This window comes from Chroicocephalus ridibundus, chromosome 3 (assembly GCF_963924245.1).
Source record: "Chroicocephalus ridibundus chromosome 3, bChrRid1.1, whole genome shotgun sequence".
NCBI classification, from domain to species: Eukaryota; Metazoa; Chordata; class Aves; order Charadriiformes; family Laridae; genus Chroicocephalus; species Chroicocephalus ridibundus.
In genome coordinates, this window is record NC_086286.1 from 49,448,015 (window position 1) to 49,467,966 (window position 19,952).

The 19,952-nt window shown below is 38.4% G+C and overlaps 1 protein-coding gene across 3 annotated transcripts in view; it reads left to right on the forward strand.

The window, feature by feature from the left end:
• Positions 1–19,952, forward strand: part of ARV1 (ARV1 homolog, fatty acid homeostasis modulator) — a 32,452-nt gene that overhangs the window by 8,875 nt on the left and 3,625 nt on the right. Inside the window, exons 2-7 of one of the 3 annotated variants that reach the window (XM_063329080.1) lie at positions 1,396–1,515; positions 3,138–3,291; positions 4,565–4,789; positions 5,280–11,730; positions 12,808–12,949; positions 17,684–17,886. In XM_063329080.1, the coding sequence (XP_063185150.1) occupies positions 1,396–1,515; positions 3,138–3,291; positions 4,565–4,789; positions 5,280–5,386 (606 nt within the window). In that variant the 3' untranslated portion in view covers positions 5,387–11,730; positions 12,808–12,949; positions 17,684–17,886. Of the gene's footprint in view, positions 1–1,395; positions 1,516–3,137; positions 3,292–4,564; positions 4,790–5,279; positions 11,731–12,807; positions 12,950–17,683; positions 18,495–19,952 lie in introns of those variants that run through there. The other 2 variants (XM_063329079.1, XM_063329081.1) reach the window with 2 other exon arrangements.

Consider the following 19,952-nt stretch of genomic DNA (forward strand, 5'->3'; position numbering starts at 1 on the left):
GGACTTTTGAGTCAATTTGCTAGTGAAATTTTGCAGTCTTAAATTTTCCAATAATAATTCTGGTAAATAGCAAGGCAAAGTTAATTTTGGACACAAGGAATCCCTATAAAATTGAAAAAAACTTTTCATTCTTACTGGGGAGTTGGTCTTTAGGTGCATGTTGTCTAATGCTGCATTTTTAGCGTTACAGCATTTCAGAAAGCTGTATGCATGTATTTCTCTTCTGGCAGTGCGCAGCTCTGCGCTCATGAAAATGGAAAGAGGGATTATTTCTCTGACTGTTGTACTCTGAACGCGGCAGCTAACCTGCAGGCCTGGGGGAGCGAGATTAGCTGAGAACAGGTTGGACGGTTCCTAGCAGGAGAAAGTTGACCTGCAGGCAAGCACCCTTCTGCAAGTGCACTTGTTTGAGCTGAAAGGGTTGCTCTGATCACCTGCTCCTGCTCCTCGCTCTCTGCTGGAAGTTGTTTCCCCTTTAGGTCTGCTAGATGAGCCTCTTGTAAGACTGTTATTTAACCATCCTGTTCACAGTTAGTATAACAGCCTTTTGTTAGCCCTTCTCATTTAACTCAAGTCAAGGAGTGGTCACCCATGCAGGTAAGTCAGTAAGGGGCTGATGACAAGCAGTTCCCAGTGGTCTGGGTGAAACGTGCTCCAGTACGCGCAGCAGGAACCAGCAGATGTATTGGAGAAGTAATGGTCTAGTGTCTTACCACTGTTGAGTAGCAACTTCTGACTCTTTGGCTATACCTGTGTGTGTAAACTACATTATCAGTATTCTGAATATATTGGTGTTTGTTCAATAATGGAAAATCAGTTGAAACATCTGGACAATTTACTAGTACAGAAGAACAATGCAACAGCAAAGAACATTTACTGTCTTCTTGAAAGGAAGAAAAAAGTAGGATAGGAGGGTAAAGCATCTCTGAAAAGAAGGAAATGATAGAATAATTTTTTTTAATTTTTTTTTCCCCAAAGAAAACCCTTCAAAAATACCCAGCAGACAAGCCATGATTAGTTAACCTGTAACATGATCCTGGTCTATTTCTTGAGTCTTGGGAAGGTAGTTTGGGTTTTTTGCATCTGTAGGGTGCAAAGTGATAACTAAGTACATCCTTGCATAGTTTATTACCTGTGTTAATCTGAAGCGTGTAAAAATTGATAATGTGTCTTTATGTGTCTTTATAAGGGAAGTCTGTGTGTCAAGGGAGGGGAAGCAATTTTTCTTGATAGATTAAAAACCTATTGAAAATAAAGATTACATTAAGGAAAGACTAATAAGAATTGAATAGCTAGTTTGGATTCATGCAGTTGTGTCAAGATTAGAGGAATGTTTAATAAACTCTTGCTTTCTTTTTTTTTTTTTCCTAATTCTTGTTATTTTGTGACTTCCAGAAATCCTGCCAGAAACCTGTGGACAAATACATTGAGTATGATCCTGTTATCATCTTGATTAATGCTATTTTATGTAAAGCACAAGCATACAGGCACATTCTTTTCAATACAAAGATAAATGTAAGTTGCTATGCCCCTACCCTGTGACTTTTTTTGGTTAAAGATATATTTCGGTTTGGTAAGTTGATTGTAATAGCTGTAAAATTTTAGAGACTGTTCTCCTGCCCTTCTACCAGTTATATCATGAATGCAACACATGAAATCTCAAACTCCAGCTGTTACTAAGGAAGTTACTGTCTCCACAGTAGTGGTGCCACTGTGCCAGCAAATACAGCAGTCATCTTACACGTTAAAAGAGAAGAGAAGGAACTGTATGGAACTGTTCTTGCAGTTTTCTACACCCTCTAATTTGCCTATCATGTTAATTGATGTTAAAAGGATGATGTGCTAAAGCATAGTGGAAGAGAAAGATCTAATTTAAAATTAATTTCCAAATTAAATTTCTGTTGGAAACAATTCTCTCTGAAATGAGCTATAGTAGCATAACATACCATATTAACAATACTATACCAATTAAACCTACTGTACTAATTCCTCATGAGTTTCTCCCTGAGTTAATTAACCATGCCCTCAAAACTATAGCAAAAGATAGTAGCTTTCACATGAAACATTGTTACGTAGCCACCTTAGTTGCGCCAGGCTGGAGTGTAAAGGTGCAGCTTTTCTGACAGAATTGCATATTTTTACTTTAAGGATTGATCTCCCAGGAGAGGGAAGCTAATCTAGAGCAAAATGCCCAGGCATAAGTGCATGCTGTGTTCATGTTGGTACCTCTTGGCCAGTCCAGTATTAAGCAATGTAGATAAATATACTCGCCTCATCTTTCAAGCATAAATCTGTCTACAGATTTTTAATTCATTCAATGCTTCTGGAGACTGGTAATGATGTTTTCGGTGAGGCTTCTGGAAGAACTGTTCCATCTGTGGAAATTTCATTTATTCAAAGAAATTGAGTTGAATTTTAAACTGGCTTAGCCTGTGCATGTATGTGCAATTGGCATAACTAGTCTCTAATGGGAAAAGCAGAATCCATGCACAGAAGTTGCATTGGTTTATTTACATCTGTATAAAAACAGAATTCACCCAGCATACACACTGGCTTATAGACTGATTAACGTGGAAACATGCTAACGATGGGCCCTCACAGCATAGTTTTTGTAGTCACTTCAGAGGATATTTTTAAGTTTTGTTTGGTTATATTGCTCCATTTATTTTTGGTACTTCACCCTTATCTGAACTAAGAAATGGTTTTGGTATAACTACATGACCAGTTTCTTCTAATGGAGATTGTCCCAGGGAAAAAGAGAAACAAGGCTATTTAAACCAGTTCACTGAATAGAGCAGCTGCCCTTAAACTGAAATTTTTGATAGTATAATTGTAATAGCTATGGCATAATTTTGTTATATTCCTAAATGAAAAAGCCTTCCCTGGATTTAAAAAAAGTATAGAGCAGGCTTTAGAAACCACAGTTATATACCTTCTTCTGTATGGAACTGTTCACGCAGTTTTCTACACCCTCTAATTTGCCTATCATGTTAATTTTAAAGGGATGATGTGCTAAACTAGTGGCTCCATGAAAGTAATTTGCTTGTATTTCTAAAAAAAAGTTTGTGTAGAGATGTTGAAATGTATTTTAAATACCAATATCATACTAATGCTTTTATTATTATTTCATTTACCAGATTCATGGTAAGCTCTGCATATTTTGTTTGCTCTGTGAAGCTTATCTCAGGTGGTTGCAACTACAGGATTCAAGCCAAAATACAGATCCTGATGACTTAATCAGATATGCCAAGGAATGGGATTTTTATAGAATGTTTGGTATAGCTTCTTTAGGTAAGATCAATGATTAGTTCATGTCACTATCTACTCTTCAAGCATTGAATAACTTCATGAGTCTTTCAACAAGCCCATATTCCACAAATGAGTACACAATGGATGTCATGTCCAACACAGTATGGTTAAACGATTATACACATACTCTAACTTGCCTTCATTTAATGTAAATGCATATTTTGATCCTGATTACAGTTCATACTGATATGATCAGCATTAGGTATCAAAACACTGAAAAGTGGCAATATTTAGCAATATTTGTCTGAATCCATTTACATAGTTTGAAGATCGGCGTAGAGCTCAGCCTTATTCCATATTTCATGTTGACTTCAAGGTTTATTATTCATTAGGGTGATAAAACATTAAGGATGATCCTTACAGAAGTAAATAATAATTGGGAAAAGCTGTATCTGTGGTGGTTTTTTTTAAATGAATACACAAAGATACAGAGCAGTGTTATCACTGGTAAATAGTAAATACTTCTGTGCTCTAAGACAACATTTGAAGGCAGGGGAGGGTTTTTGTTTTATTTTGGTTAATACTTTTATTCTCATACTTTTTCTGGTGATAGTGTTTAAATCAAGCCTGCAGACTAAAACTAGTATTTCCTTTAGACATTCAGAGTTTAACTTAAGTCATTTATTACCTAGTGTTGCTCTAAATAGGCTTTCATAACATGTCAGTAAAAATGTGTGAACTCATTTTTCAGCAGTAATTCATCTATTGCAGTTGTCATGAGAGTTGCTTTAACATCTGCATTAATTCCGGTGTTACACAGGGACGCGGTGTCAAAAAAAGTCTAATAGCTCAATGATATTTTCACCCTAGTGTTCTTTCTCATGCTGGATGGAAAAGGTTCATTGCTGGTGACTTTTTCAAAGAAAACAAGTATGGATTTTGTTTTACAGGCTAACAGACAGTTGTAAAAAACCTCTCCTTTTGTTAAAAAGGAAAAGTAAAGAGGTTCTTATGCTAAACTTCCTGTGCTGTATGGTGTCAGAAATTACGAGTATGACAATGCTACAGATAGAATTCTGTGATAGAATTATTATGAATGTCATGCTACTGAATTAGTTTTCATAAGTAATAGTATTATTTGCCCATTAAAATGAACACAGGAGATGGGGTGGAGGACATCATCATATTTGCTAAGTCTTTTAAAGAGCAGTGGCTCAGTTGCATTTGGGACACATCATTTCACTGAAATTCATCCAGAAAAGGACTTGAATTTGGCGCTTCATTTTCTCTTTCGAACTCCTCTTATTTCTCTTAGAACAAACTTCATTTTTGGTTGGCATTTTTATTACCTTATGGTGGATGAGACCTGAGATGCTGAAAACAAAGTCTGACTTCATTTTACTTCTCAAAGCACTACTGTTGTCCAGCTATGGAAAGCTTTTGCTAATTCCAGCTGTTATTTGGGAACATGACTACACGCCTTTGTGCCTTGCATTTATAAAAGTGTTTGTCTTGATATCAAACTCTCAGGCAATTAGAGGTATGTTTCTGGTTTTTTATTACTACATTATTTGTATAGAACGTGTGTGAGAGAATGCAGCTGTTATAGAAGTCATTATTAATTTTTAATTTATTATTATTAAGATTGTAATTTTAATTATCAGATATGTGACTGAAATAGCTCTAGCTTAAAACTGTGTTATTTAGATTTTAACAGAAAGTGAATGAAAAAAAATACTTCATTAAAAAAAGAAAAAACACCTCTTATCTTACCATCATCTCTGTATATGCTGTATTATATCCATCAGTTAGAATTTGAGACAACTCATCATGGATCATTGAAACATAAAATAGAATTCTTTGTGTGTCTGGAAAATGAAAATCTCATGTTAATTTTATGTATAGCTTTGGAATGCAGGCTTTTAAAAGATTTGTGTGATTTCGTATACATACAAATTAATATGAATTCTCACATGGTTTCTACGATCTTCTGAAATGGTAAGTGATAAATTTGTTGTTTTCTTTTGCAGTTACATTGAACTTGAACCGAATGCTCCCTTGGTTGGCCATCTTCTTTGGATTAATTTTGGAAAATGGCGTGGTTTACTTGTTCCAGAAAATGGGGTGGGATGTTTGAAATGTCAGCCCAGATCTGAAGAAATACCAACAACGTGATGATCGCTTTCTAAGAATGATGTCTGCCAGCAGGTTCCGAAGACACTATTTTCATAGTGATAAAGAAGGTGATAGGTAACAAAAACTTGCATTAGTGGTGAGCGTAGACAGTTTTAGGATGAGTTAAAATAAGAAACTGTAGAAGTCTGGCTATTTAATGTGGCGAGCCATAAATCTTCAGCCTTAGCTTGTTTATTTTCCCATTAAAAAATATGAATGTGTCACTATGCGAATAGCTTTACAAATCTGGCTGTAACAAAAAAGGTACACTAAAAAAGCTCATCACTGCTTCCAGTCACTGCATTTTGGCAGAAAGAGGAGGATGAATCGTTCCCTTAAGAGGAAGGAAAAGAGTCAGTGGAAAAATGTAAAAGCCAAAATTGATATTTCCACAAAAACGGATTTTCAAAGAGAGAAGTGGACATATGCAAGCATTTTATTAGAGAAGAGTCAAGTATTGCAGAGTCAAACTACAGTGGGAAAACTAAGTTGCATTCTCTGGAATGCTTGTCTAATGATCCAAAATAATAAAGTAACAAGTGCTAGAGTAGTCTCTAGGAACTATAGTTTTAACTGGCTTGAAATTTTATGTGATCTCATACATGCTGCTGCTTTGTTCTGAAAGCTGAAAACAGACTGAAGGGGCTCTGATCCCCAGCATACAAGGTTGTTTGGAATACTGCTGCTTCTGCATTTAACATTAAGCCACATCCCCCGCAGCCAGCCCTCATCTGGCAGCAGGTTTAGTGGAAGCAAACAGTGAAGTATGAGGCTGCTCAGCAATACAGTAGTACTTGTTAGGAAAAAAAAAAAGAAAAAAAGCAAAACAAATCCAAAAAACCAAAACATGTTTAGGCCTAAATTAGCGAACAAACATTTATAGAAGTTCTGCACCTTTTTCCCCAGCAGGCAAAGAGAGGGCTGGATGGCCCACAAAGGAACTGGCAGAATTACTTTTCACAAGACAGTAATTAGGACACGAACCTCCTTCTTTTGCACAATTTCCATTACATTCCATCCAATGTTTAATTCTCCTGCTTCAGTTCTGGAAGGCTATGCTATCTGTAGGTACTACTTCCATTCTTCATTTTCCTCAGATGCAGTCTCATCTGTGTTTTGCAAAATGCATCAAATAACATTTTGCAACATCTTCAAGTTCCATCTTCAATTCCAAACAGGTTTAGAGTAAGTCTAGATTATGACACAGAAGACATCAGACGTTTGTCTGATGCAACTGCCCATGCCACGGTAAGTTATTTGGTCAGAAAGGCAAATGCTTGCTGATCCTGTTTTAATAGGTCAGACACTGACACCACTCACGTGCCATTTGTGTTAAATTTGACATCTTTCTGAGCATGTGATGGTATGGCTAGAGAAGGCAAAAACAAAACCCAAATTGCACCTCTTAAGTACATGAGACAGTTTAGCACTGCAGCTGCCCGAGCGAGCACATAGTTGTGAGGGTGTATGAGGGATCCACCTCGCTACTGGTGTGAATCAGTGGCCAGAAAATTGAGTGTAGGTGTGTAGTCGCTCACTGGCTGAGCAGAAGCTTTGGCAACACAGTACTTAGAACGTGCTTTGCTGTATATGATTAGATATGGGGAGATACTCCACCCCCAAAAGCTTTTTTAAAAACAGTATGTTGCCAAAGGTGCTTTGAGTAGCGTTCATCTTCCTCCCCCAACACCAGCACAGAGCGTTGCAACGGAGGCCGCAGGGTGAGTGGGTGCAAAGGGAAAGAGCAGTAGATCTTTTAGAAAAGCTTCAGGGATGCTGGTCAGGCGTGCTTTCATTTTCCTTCTTCACCTTCTGCCTTGAGTTTAAGAGGGAATGAAGTTGTGCTGCAGCAGAGGGGATGACAGAAGAATATGCACTAGGAAAGTGCTGGTGCCTGCTGAGCCAAAGCCAGTTTGTTATTGTAGTTGTCATTTGGCTTTTACCCACCTCTGTGTTCATCTTGGTATGACCTTATTGCAGCCAGTAGTTTCTCACCACTCTGTGTGTCCCTCTTCAGGAAATGTGTGTCCTTTCTACTGCCAATTTTATTTTTCTAATGATGTAACAACAGTGCTTTGGTTTGTTCCTCTCAGGTTAGATTTTTAATTTTCTTTTTAAATCTTGTTGTGATTATACACAAAAGATTTTTATTTTTTTTCAGAAATTTCTCCCTTGTCTACTCTGGCACTGGTTTCAGTTTAAAGGGTGAGTGAAGCCCATTTAAGTGTGACTAATGCAAGGGGAAGATTTTGGCGTTACATGTAATATAGATATTACCTAGTCAGCAGTAAAATTGTAAATACAATGTATGTAAATTTTGTTTGGGAACAGTTTTCTTAAATTAAAGTTTATTTTTAATTTAAAAAAAAATTGATTTCTGGACATTTTATGAGTTTTATTCAGAAGGCTTAGAATGGACATGAACATATCCCGAAAGTAGAAATGCTTGTCTGTCTCATGTCTGCCAATAACATATCAGTTATGCACTCTGTAATGCTAGCAGGAGCCACCACTGTCCTTGTGCAACTGAGGATGGAGAAGAAAATGAAGAGCTACAGAGCTGTGGAACGAAAGCAGATGTTGTACAGGTTGTCAGTCTTCAGAGGCATCGTTATTGTCTAGTACTGTAGGACATTGCCTTGTGTGGTTTTATGGCTATTCATTTACCAGAACTAACATGACAAATACACTAATATTTCATAAATCATGAGGAACTTTAGGATGCCCTCTGTGTGTGTGTAGGTCTGTGTGCATTTTTTTTTGCCTTTGGAAAAGGATTCCATATGGTGCTTGAGAGAACCAAGACTATTTTTAAGGTCGTGCCTGTTCAAAAACAAGTCTTGCTTTTATTCTTTTTTGTCTTTTGAGCTCCTCTTCTTTCATAAACTCTTTGTAATGAAATAGTCATTGATGTATGACAAATAGCCTGCCCTTTCTATATATCTTCAGTTGCTTCCTTAACTTATGGGAAAGGCTTGACTTGAGTTAAAAATATAACAGCCTGCAAATAAACCCATGTAAACTCTTTGAGTTTTGCTTGGAATCAAAAGGGTTATCACGGCCTATGAGAAGTTCATGGGCCTACGGAGCAAATTCTAGAATCCTGTTGGATGAAATGCACAGAAGAACCAGTGATGTTATTCAGACTCGGGTTGAGCAACTGTTCAGTGATTGCACAGTGGGAGCTGGGAACTTCAACTGGGACCATAGGTCAGGTAACAAGTATTTAGAAATTACTCTATATAAAATTGGAGAATTAGCATATAAGCTAGGAAGGGCTTAAAAGAATGTAGGCGTCAGGCAGACTTCTACAAAATTAAGAGTTGAGAAGACTAAGGGGATAGAATCTCAAGAAAAATTCGTATTTAAGAAGAGATGCAGTATAGATGAGTGTATGATTAAGCAAATATATGAACATCCTACTCCTAAATTTTTGAAGGATGAACGTGAAAGACGACTATTATTTATTGTAGACATTTTTGTAATAGTCTAAGTGGTAATATGAAATGGCAAAGGATGTCTTCCAAAGAGTAAAGTCTATGGGTTTCCTTAAGAAAGTCACTCATTACTTCAATGGTTTGCACTCTATCCTTGAAAATACACTTTTATGAGAAGAATTACCAATTGCAGAGAGATAGATTTAATCCCTGTGAATAGAAAGAGCTGTGCAACTGCAGATCTTCCTCCTTCATTCTGCAGTAGTGGCTGGTGGAAGCAAGTGCTACTACCCTCATGACCTCGTGCAAGCACAGACAAGCGAGTCCTTTCTTCCACAAGTCGTGTCTCAGGCATATAAACTGCTGTTTGTTAGCCCAGTCTTCACCGAACTGAAAGTAAAATAGGACATCTGCACTGGAAAGCTATTAGCTGCTGATTTCTCATAGAACAAGAAAGCCATTGTTTTTCAGGAGCCTGCATGCTTTTGCAATCCATCAGCTCTCCCCCAGTTGGGTAGCGTTAAGCACCACAGTGCCATCTGGAGTTGAAAAGTAAAGCACTATTGTTTCCAAAACTGGAAGGAACATAAAAGCACCGTGAGTGTGTATTCTTTGATTAATTTTTGCTTTGTAAAATCACAAACTCGAGCTTTTAAAATTACCATTCATTTTCAGTTTGGAGAAGTGTTAGAGTGAAGTTAGTGGTGAAAAACAGGTCACAAAATACTTGTTTTGGTGACTTGGGATCAAAGTCAATTCAATATATGCACCATGAAAGCTATAAAATGCAAATTATTTTAGTACAGCATCTCTTTGTTTAAGACATAAACAGTCCTGCAAGACGGGATTATTCTGAGTAGCCTTGGTGAGCTCAGAGAAAATCCATGGTGCAAAAGATACAGTGAATGCATTCATTCCTCTACTGCTAAAAATCAATAGGAATTTTGTGGCTGAATTAATTTGAAAGCCAGGTTGCTGCAGTGAGAATTTGCAGGAAGGTGTATATAACAAGATTCCTGTTTTCTCTCCTGCCTCTTATAATGCTGTTCTGACCTTCTTAGTCTTTCCAATAATGCTGACTGTATTACTGAGGTGGCTAGAAAGAAGATCTGAACACGAGGAGCTTTGTAAAATCTTTTTTCCTAAACATGATCTGCTGTCCTAAATTTGCAAAGCTCTTTAGAGCCCTGTATAAATAAATGGCAGGTCTGCAAAGCAGCTGGAAATACTGACGATGATGTTTTAATTGCTGTTCATTCGGATAACAGGTGCTGTTTGGGTTTGTTTGGGGTTTTTTTCCTGGGTAAAAATGTGGTTTAAATTCTTTTACATAGTAGGATAAGAGTGTGAACTCATACAGTTTGTACACGTGCTGGCTGCTGCAGAAATAAATACAGCTAACCCCCATAACTTCTTATAATCTCTAACTGTAATTCTGAGTACACTTTTGGGCAAAAGAACTGTTGTCCATAAGCTGCACAGAAGTGCCTGACATAGCTATCTGAGCAGAGGAGTGGGGACCTGAATTAGGACCTGAATCCTAATCCTGGCTCTAAGACCAACTACTGCTGTGACCTTGAGCAAGTCATATATGTGGCTCCATAAAATGATTGTACCTCCACCTTCACAGGAGGATTAATTTGGTCATGTCTGGTTAAAAAGATGAAAAGCATTAAGTCCTCTCAGCTGCCGGTTGTTGGGAGTCAGTCAACACCATGATACTGAAATAGACATGCCAGGGGCCAGAGGATGTGAATATTGAAGGTGACATGTTTAAAGAAGTCTTTGTTGTTATGTTAAGGGAAGATTCAATTCTCACCCTTGCTGGCATACCGTTCTATTAACAGACATATCTGAAGACTTTTAGATGTAAATCGTAAATCCCTTATTGTGACTTTTAAGTTACTGCAGCTGCTGCGTGCCTAAATAAATATGAAATTAGTTAAAAAACTGGGAGGAGAGGGAGCTAGCACATAAACTGATCTTACTTTCAGCTATCTGAAAGGAAAATTAAGGTATTTTATGTGACAGTTTGAGGCTTTGAGCTAGATGCTTTTGCGTAAAAATTATTTTAAAAAAATAAATTACAAACTGTCAGTATCTTTGCAGTAATGAACCCAGTAACATTGCACAAATTGAAACAAGAAAACAAAATCCCAACAACACAGAAGCGCTTTTACTCACCTTGCATTCCCTTCTTAGAACTGCTAATTCACTCTGTAAGCATCCGTGGGTGTTAAGTTTATAGCGATTCCCAGCCACGCATGCTGTAGCCCATCCAATGCTGTCATACATGCAGCGCTCCTAAACTTTGATCCCTTCTTTGGTGTCTCACTTCACTTCCAGTATAATGCTTTAGTTCTAACCTTCAAAGCCACTAATGTATCATGTCTTGGCTACAGCAAAGACAGCATCTCTTTCTCTCAGTAGGACTACAGTGTTCTTTTGATGGCCAGAAATCAAAAGTAATCAAAAGTCATCAGGAGTGTAATAATAACTAGGAATAAAACATTCTCCATTGAGAGCACAAAAGAAAGCGCCACATACCAGCACCAGGAAAAATGGCTTGGACTTTGCAGAATAGGGAGCGAAAGTGAATGTATCACTGCGAGCATACTCCTTATCGATTTTTTTCAACAGGAATCTTTGTTTCCCGATGAGGACATTTCTCCTACTTATGAGCATGGAAATGGCAGATGGGTTGCACAGCAAGGAAAACACAATCCATCTCTTATTCTGTCCTGGCAGAGAGCAAATTGAAAATAAGACAGTGCTGATTAGCAAAGAATTTTTTCAGGAAGGGTCGACATATTATGCAAAACCTTTCCTTTAGAAAAGCAAATTAACTTTGCTGTGGATGAACACAATGGTAGGTATTCGTTTCTCTACATAACCACATGACAAGACTTAGTTTGTATTAAAACTTGCATCTTTTCAAACTTTATTTTACGCTTCTTTCATTTTAAGTGGATATTTCCCTAAAAACCTTCCTGCTCGATGGAATTGTGCAATTTAGCTAAATGATGTGTGCGTGTATGTATATAGATGGAGAGAGGGAAGGTCAATCATTGCAGCCTGTGCATTTTCTGCCTTACCTATGCATGAAAGCGTGCAGCTTCTGACCATATAAAGGTCCTACTCTGAAAAAAAAATGCCACCTGGGAGAAAGCACCTTATCCTCACAATAGTTTGACTATCGTGAACAGGACAGATTGTATCAGTTTAAAAAAAAAAAAATAGAGTCATGTCCTTGATAAAACAGCACCAGAAACATGTACAGATCATGTCTCCCTTCCCCTGTTGTTACTCATCTGCTTTCATTTAAAAAGTGCCAGCATGGTGATGCTAATCTAATTTGGCTGCAGGAGCGCTTTGATAAGAAGTTGAGAGGTGTTTTTAATCCTCTACAATACATCCTGATAGAGGATGGCAAAGCAGGAAGCCCTCACATGCGGATCCTTCCTTGTTTTAATGGCAGGCTGGAAGGTGCCGTGTGTAATTTCATGCCATTATACCGAAAAGTGCTGGCTCCTCTAAACTCCTCGCAGCAGCTGCTCTCGAAGGCTCAGCTCTTTGTCCTGAGCTGGCAGCTGCCTCTGCCGCCGCTGATGGGAACAGTTTTGTTTTCACAGAATTGGACGGGGCTAGAAGTGAACTCGGGGGTCATCTGGTCCTTCCTCCAGCTGTGAGGCTGGGTGGATGCTCTTGACAGATGTTCTCACTGTCAGGCAGAGATCCTGGCTCTGAGGGACCAAAGCTAAGCCGCCTGTCCTAAATTAGGAGACCTGTCAGCTCTTCCTGTGTGCAGCGGCATGTTCTTCAACTATGACCATTTATTCAAGCAATAGAATTATGTGAAAATAGAAGATTTTACTGGAGGAATCCACTGGGAAGATGGTGGCTTTATCTTTTAGTAAGTTTGTGTCCCCCTCCTTTTATTCTTCAGGTTGCAAGCTTCCAATTCCCTGCTACCCCCTGCAACATGAAAATCCATCAGACAGACTCCTCGACTGTAGGACTGCAAAGCATTTAAGACTTTTAAATAAATACGGCAGCCTGTACCTATTCGGGTCTACTTCAGGCTTCCGGTAAGGACTTACACACTGGGTTACACACAGCTAAGTTGAAACAAAAATATCGATCACTGCCTACAAGCAAAAGCATTTAATTCAGAGAATGAGCACAGTGAATTGAGATCTCTGTTCCTAGAGAATAAACACATCTGTACAAACTCCCTTCTAATTTGCAAAAGAAACTGTAGTGTAAATTTCCATGGTCAGCGCACTTTTAAGCAGACGCTTTTACAAATTAATGTCTGCGTTAATAGTGAGATATGCTTGGCTTCTCTAATACTGATTGACGTATTCTGTCCATACACACCTGCATTCAAAGGCATAGAAAAGAGTTTTATTCTCTATGAGAAGAAGTGACACTGAAAGCCTAGAACAGTCCTACATTTGCAACAGGAATAGAAAGGACTTTTTGAATGACTGGCCAGTGATAAGTGGCGCAGGGGAAAAAAGTCCTATTGTGTAACCACATAAAGCACTGGAGACAAGACAAATCTATTTACATATGAAAACTCAGACCTCAAGCAAATCCTATGGAAAAGGACATGAGACAGGATAAAAGAAATGCGTAAAACAGAATTCATTCTTCCCCACAGAGATTACTGCAAATTTCTACCTCTCTCATCATGAAATTTTAATCCTTTATGCAAGCACAATGATGGTCCCCAAAATACACTAGAGCATTGTTCATAAGTGTCTTCCCTCTTCTAAAAATGCACACAGAGAGAGGTATAAACTATATAGTGAATAGGCACTATATATTCCATTTCTCTATATAGGTTATATTGCATCATCAAGGTATTTAAGAAAATGCTTCTCCAATTTGAGCAACATGACTAAGCATCAGTCAGAAAGAGCAAGGGTAATTCAAAGACACAAGCCAAGATTGCGCATGATTTGTACAATAGTAAACAGAAGAAAAAGGAATATCAAGAATCTCAGGGAGAATATAGACACGCTGTGTTCATACAGGATAAAAAACAAATGGTAACAGGATACTGTAGTGCCATGAAAAATTCATTTTCACTCTGATTTGATGTATTATTTTTCTTTCAGCCAAGTCTGATAAAATGTCCTTCCCCTATACCAAACAACTATTTTAATATTTCAGTAGTTTACCTTTTGTATAGTGTAGCATATTAAAAAAAAAAAATATCCCACGATATGAACAACCTATGATGTTATTTTGTAGTAATGGAACAAGTTAGACATGTGGTCCTGTTTAAGCTTGCACTTTACCTGTGTAAAACTTTGCGTCACGCCTTGTTAATTCACCTCTGCATGCCCTGCTTGAACTTTCCAGTATCTTAAGCAACCCTAACGAAATTGCAGGCTGTGAGGGCTTTCAATACAAGTAATTAGTGCTATGGGTTTTTGTTAAATTCCAGATTCAGCTAAACTGAAGACACTGTAAAGGGTCGAGCTGAGAGGAAAAATAATGAAGTGTACTGTCCCTGTCATCCAGGTGCTTTTATAACTGAAGTAACGACCTGATTATGTTGCCTTTTTGTAAATGATTTAAAAGATTCTGCTGTTTGACGAGCCAGAAGAGTTTAAGCAAGAGCTGGTAGGGCTCAGACAGGCAATTTTATTGCTTGTGACAGTCCCTGGTATCCTGAACCAAAATGAGCTCTCAAACTCTTACTCATGTGTCTAGCCAGATAATCACAGGGACGTTTCTGACCCACAGAAGAAATGCTTGTGATTTCTGAGAGCAGTTAGCGCTGCGAGGAGGATTGAACTACTTCTGCTAACATGAAGTTAAGGCAGCGGTTTGCCACAGGATTGAACTCTCTATGCACTGACAATTCTAAACAGTCTGCTTTGGTCACATTTTTTAAAATTCTAATAATCCGCGATTTCCACAGGATTTCTCCTCTCATTTTAAATGGAGGAATTCTCAAAGATTACATTCTCTTAAAGACATTATCTTAATAATGGCTTAGCATGAATGCATTAAAAATCGTGGCAAAAGTTCAGTGAAAGATTGAAATAGTCACAAACCTGCATATTTTAGTAGCAAATGGGTTTGTCTCTTTAAATTGCATACCAACCTTATCTGAAAAATCTAAATTCTACTGCTAAAAGCACATTCCTCTGAAATCAGATGTGGGCTTCGTTACTCAGGGCTGGTTGTTTCCACATTCATCTAATGAATTTTCCTGAACAGAAAGGATGAAAGGGAGCCAGAAAAATAAGGGAAACAGACTTCTGCAGTGAATATTCATCCCCTCCTGCGTTATTTAAAAACAAACGGCCAAACTCACTGCAGGTCATTTGGAGTGAGAACTCCTTGCTAATCCTACTGCTTCCTTACAAGGAGTAATCACCCCACAAGCTGCAGGCACCAGTCCAGGACACATCAAGCCTCACCTACAGTTTAATCCAGCCCATCTGCCGTGCGGAACATCTGGGTTCTGTGGGGCCACCTCCGCTCTTCCAGAAAACCTCAGTTTGGGAGAGTTTGTCACTGTGTGCAGACCACTACACACAGATCCCCCAGCTTCTTTAAGCCAGGGCAGAAACTAGTCTTTGCAGCAGACCCTGGACGTTTGCAAAGCTAATTGCATGGTTAGGGTCGCCAGGACCATAGAACAGCCAGTTAGGAAGCTTTGAAGTTCCCAGGAAATGTTAAAATCAATATAAAATGACTTTGCAAATAATACAGGGCATTAGCTCGTATTACTTTTAACTAGTTTGATAAGAAAAGGAACAAGGTCATGCAGCATTGTCTAGAGTTAAATTTAGGAGCTTCAAGTAAACCAACAAAGATAACTGGATGGAGAACGTACATCTGAGGGGTGTTTTCTGCAAAAATGCATGTAGTATATGAAAAGGAATATGAACCCAAAACTACTCTGATAATATATCCTCTACAGGCAGGTATCACAAAAACAGGAGTAAATTCTTTCGAAGGGGCTGAAGGACACAGAGCTGCACATTGGAGAAGAAAAGACCTGTTGATAGGGTTCCCTTTGGCATGTACCCGATTAATCCTCCCATTTCACATTCCTCCCCAGCGGTCAGCTGAAGGACGGAGTGTGGGAATTAGTACCCCTTGTCCTTAGAACAACCTAATTCCTCAAACAAAATTAATGCCTTTAGCGAGGCAGCAAGGCAAATGTGTTCCTTCCAGTTAAGCAAAACTGTCTACCTGCAACGAATGACTGTAACATTAAAAATACATGACAAGTAGAATATACCCAGGCTTTAAAACAGGTTGAAAAAGGACACGAAAAATCCCCCAAAGCTGTGAGCAGCAAACCTAATGAAACGCAGGATCTTAAACAACTTGTGACCCAGGACCTCAGCATCTCCTTCCAAACTGTGCGAACCTCCATCCTCCAAAAGCTCTGTGAGATCCCTCACCACAACCCCCACACCTTGCAACATCCAACTTAGTCCCGAAGGCAATGTCTGGGGGCTTCCCTGGGCCCCTTCCCCTTTGCTGCATCCCCAGTTTTCGTCCTCACTCGCTAAAAGACACGATGAAGGCTCTCACCTCCCCCCCCCCACCGCCCATCAGTGCCCAGTACGGGTGCCACAGAGCTGCCGGCAGCCAGGGGAGCACCCAGCTGCTGCTTTCTGTCTGCGGTGTAGCCAAACAGAAATGAAAAGGTGAGTTTTACCTGGGATTCTGTCCGTGTAAGCAAGCAGCAAGTCTCTTTCGTCCTCCAGCTGCTAGTTTTCTTAAAAGGCTTATAAAAACAGAGCAACTTTCCAACTTCCGTCCTATCAGATGTAGTTTATAGCAAACAGACTGATGGAAAATGCATGGACAGTCATTGCATAAACCTTGGTTCCTAAGGAAGCAGACTAAATATGAGGCAAGACCTTAGGTAAGTAGTAAGATACTAAGTTGATCAACTTTTTCATAAAGATGCTGGTATTTTTGCTATTCTCTTTGTTGCATTTAAAATTTTGCAAACGGAATTATTTATAAGAAAATGTAAGCTTTTTTTTTTTTTAAATCAACTTATTTTAGAAATTCATGCAAAATTATGTTGTTACCAATGAGGAACCGAATTATTATTTACAAATACAATAATTTTTTTTCATGTTCCTCCCAGTCTTCCAGTTTCACATGACTACACTAGATTTTATATTAAAAACTCAACTTCAGCGAGCATCTGAAAGATGAGTCCAAGCTACCTGTGCAATTCTGCCCCACCTTTACTGGAAGACTCTTCCTGTGAAGCAACACTGACCTTTTCTTACAAGTTATTCAAATGATTGTCTACTGCAAGTTTCACTGCGTTACCAAGTAATACCTTTGAAAACATTCGCAGTGTGGATTTGCATACCTCTTGTGTGTTATCACGGGTTGTTGGAGATACCATGCAGCTCTTCCACAGCGTTGGAAATAAATGAGAGCGAGCAGCAGTCCTGACTTCAGGGAAAGATCCCTGCTTGGAAGTCCATCCCCGCTAAAATGAATAGGGTTGACAGTAAATTCGCTAGGAGCTGAAGCTGGGCCTTCAGCCACTCTATTACAGCTGCCAGGGCATCAGCCACCTATAATTTTTTTTTTTTTTATGACACCCTCTTGCTCAAGAGTGGAGCGCTTCTTCCAGATTATTCTCTTTTTGTAGACTAAGAAGATTTCAAAGGGGCTAGACATGATGTAATGACTGTATAACTCTGCAGTTGTCATAGCAATAAAATGAGGATGGCATGTTGTTAAAAAAAAAAAAATCTTCAAATATAGTTAGCACAGACCTAATAATTCCTTATTTCTAACCACTTTACCAGATTTGTAGGCCCTTTGGAGAAAGGCCAGTGAAGAGTTACCCATGGTAGATTGTCTTCCAAACAGCTGTACTCCCAGTTTTCCATCTCTGAGCAGCAGGAGCCCGACTGTCCTCGTTTCCTTGAAAACCTGGCTTTTCCTGCACCAGCTCAGTACTGGCTAAGCTGGCTGCGCGGGACTGAAAGAGTTGTGCGGTATTCACTGGGTAGGGAAGTTTTCAAGAGTTTCTTTCATTATACCCTTAAAAGGTATCCTTAAAAGGTTATGTGTAATTCAAGTTGGTGTTACAGTGTGAAAATGGGGAAGGGATTGCTGTTGGTATGTGGTGTGGACCAAGGACAGCAAGCTTCTGTAGTAACACAGCTTGTTATGTCATGTGTACAACCAAACTCTGACTTGAAGCTGCATGTAACAATTACTCAGTATTTAAGCTTAAGCTTAATAACCTCTTAACTTAAGCTCTCTTTCAAAGCAATTTCCCTACTTCATGCTGTTATAAAGTGGTGAAGAAATAGAGCTCCCAACTGAAACACCAGGCATGAAAATCTGCCTCTGGAACAACTGCTTATTGACTTAATAACAAATTTACTGTTTTTAAAACCTTTGTCTAGCTGGCCAGCCTTCACAGCATTTGAATTTGCCTTACGAATATAACTTCTCTCCCATGCAAAAAGGTGTTATTAAAAGGAGACGAGGTGCTGAAAACTTAGCAAGTCCTAATAATCCATCCTTTTTCCAGGGCAGATGATGTTGTGGAGTGATGCCTTGAGACTTTTATGCTTCTCTTGGTACAACAACTACAAGCCAAACATTCCACGTTCGCCAACTCACAAGCATGCTGCATCAAAATTAGAAACAGAAATAATTTTTAAGTTTCATTTATATAAGAGAAAGTACTGTGAATTTTGCTCAAGTCCATTCTCACCAGTGGGACTATTAATGAATGGCACCGTGTAAGGATGTGTAAAACAGAATATTTGATTCTCGTAGAAACAGGATTTTCCCCATTGAATTAAAAAACAAGTAAAAACCAATTAAGACAGAGAAATAGGAAATTCCCACTCCAAATATAGGCAGGTAAAACCTTTTCCACTGTAATTTAAAAACTGCTTGCTTCAATCCAGCGGTGATGACTAGTCCTAGTTTCTCTAGGAGGAGATTGGGAAAGGGGGAGGGTTTGGATTCATTGAAATGGTAAATTAAAATACACACAACATTAAAAAGATATGCTAAACATCATGCTTTTTATTTTTTGGGCAAAAGCAAAAAAATAGTAGTACTTCAACAGACTAGAAAAAGCCTCATCTAAATACCAAAAGCACAGCAAATTATAGTCAAAGCCGATACATTCTTAAGTCAAAGCATAAAATTTGCATGTACGTATGTGTGTATATATACTCATACATATGTACACACATACGCACACAACTTTTTAAATATAGATGTAGCCATTTGGATTATCTGTGTTTGCCTTATCATTCATTTTAGTTTTGGGTGAGTCAAGTAATTAGACCAGAATTAGCATTTAAAAAAAAAAATCCAACCATTGCCACAGACTAGATTAATAACTTATACACATACACAATTACAGCACAGTCTTTACTCTTGTGGCCTTTAAATTCCACTAAAATAAGCCAGTTTTAGAGGGAATACACAAAAACTCCACCCTGGGAGTCTCTTGGCTTTTATCACTGCAACATCCTAGCCTTCGCTAAAAACTAAGAGAGGAGCTACCCCAGAATGTGACCTCCAATTCTTTCTGTAAACTGTATGCATGCCAGACATGAACCATGCAAAACCCCTTTGAGATTTAAGCCCTTAATTATTAGCTTGTGTCCAGATTCAGGCACTGTGCTTTACAGCAATCTTTAGAATTAAAGTTAAGAAATGAAAACTGCGTTGGGAGCTGATTTTACTTAAAATAGAGAAGGGTGAAGACTCAGATAGTTGGCAACTCTCGTTTTCCAAGCTGATTAAGCATTACATGTACACACTATGAAATAATAAAAACTTAACCGACTGCTTTAGTAAGTTCTGAAAACAAAAATAAGTTATACTTCAAAGAACAAGTTAGTATAAAAAGTTTTAACATATGCAAAGTATGTGCTCAAAATACTTATTTTGCACTTTTAAAAAGAGCTGTAGTCTACCCTTACAGAAACAAAGTTCACCCAGTATAAAATATTGCAATTTGTCCCATTTTGTCATATGAGAGGTTTCCTTATTCTTCATATGATCAAGAACACTTGCACAAGAGTTCATGTTATTCCA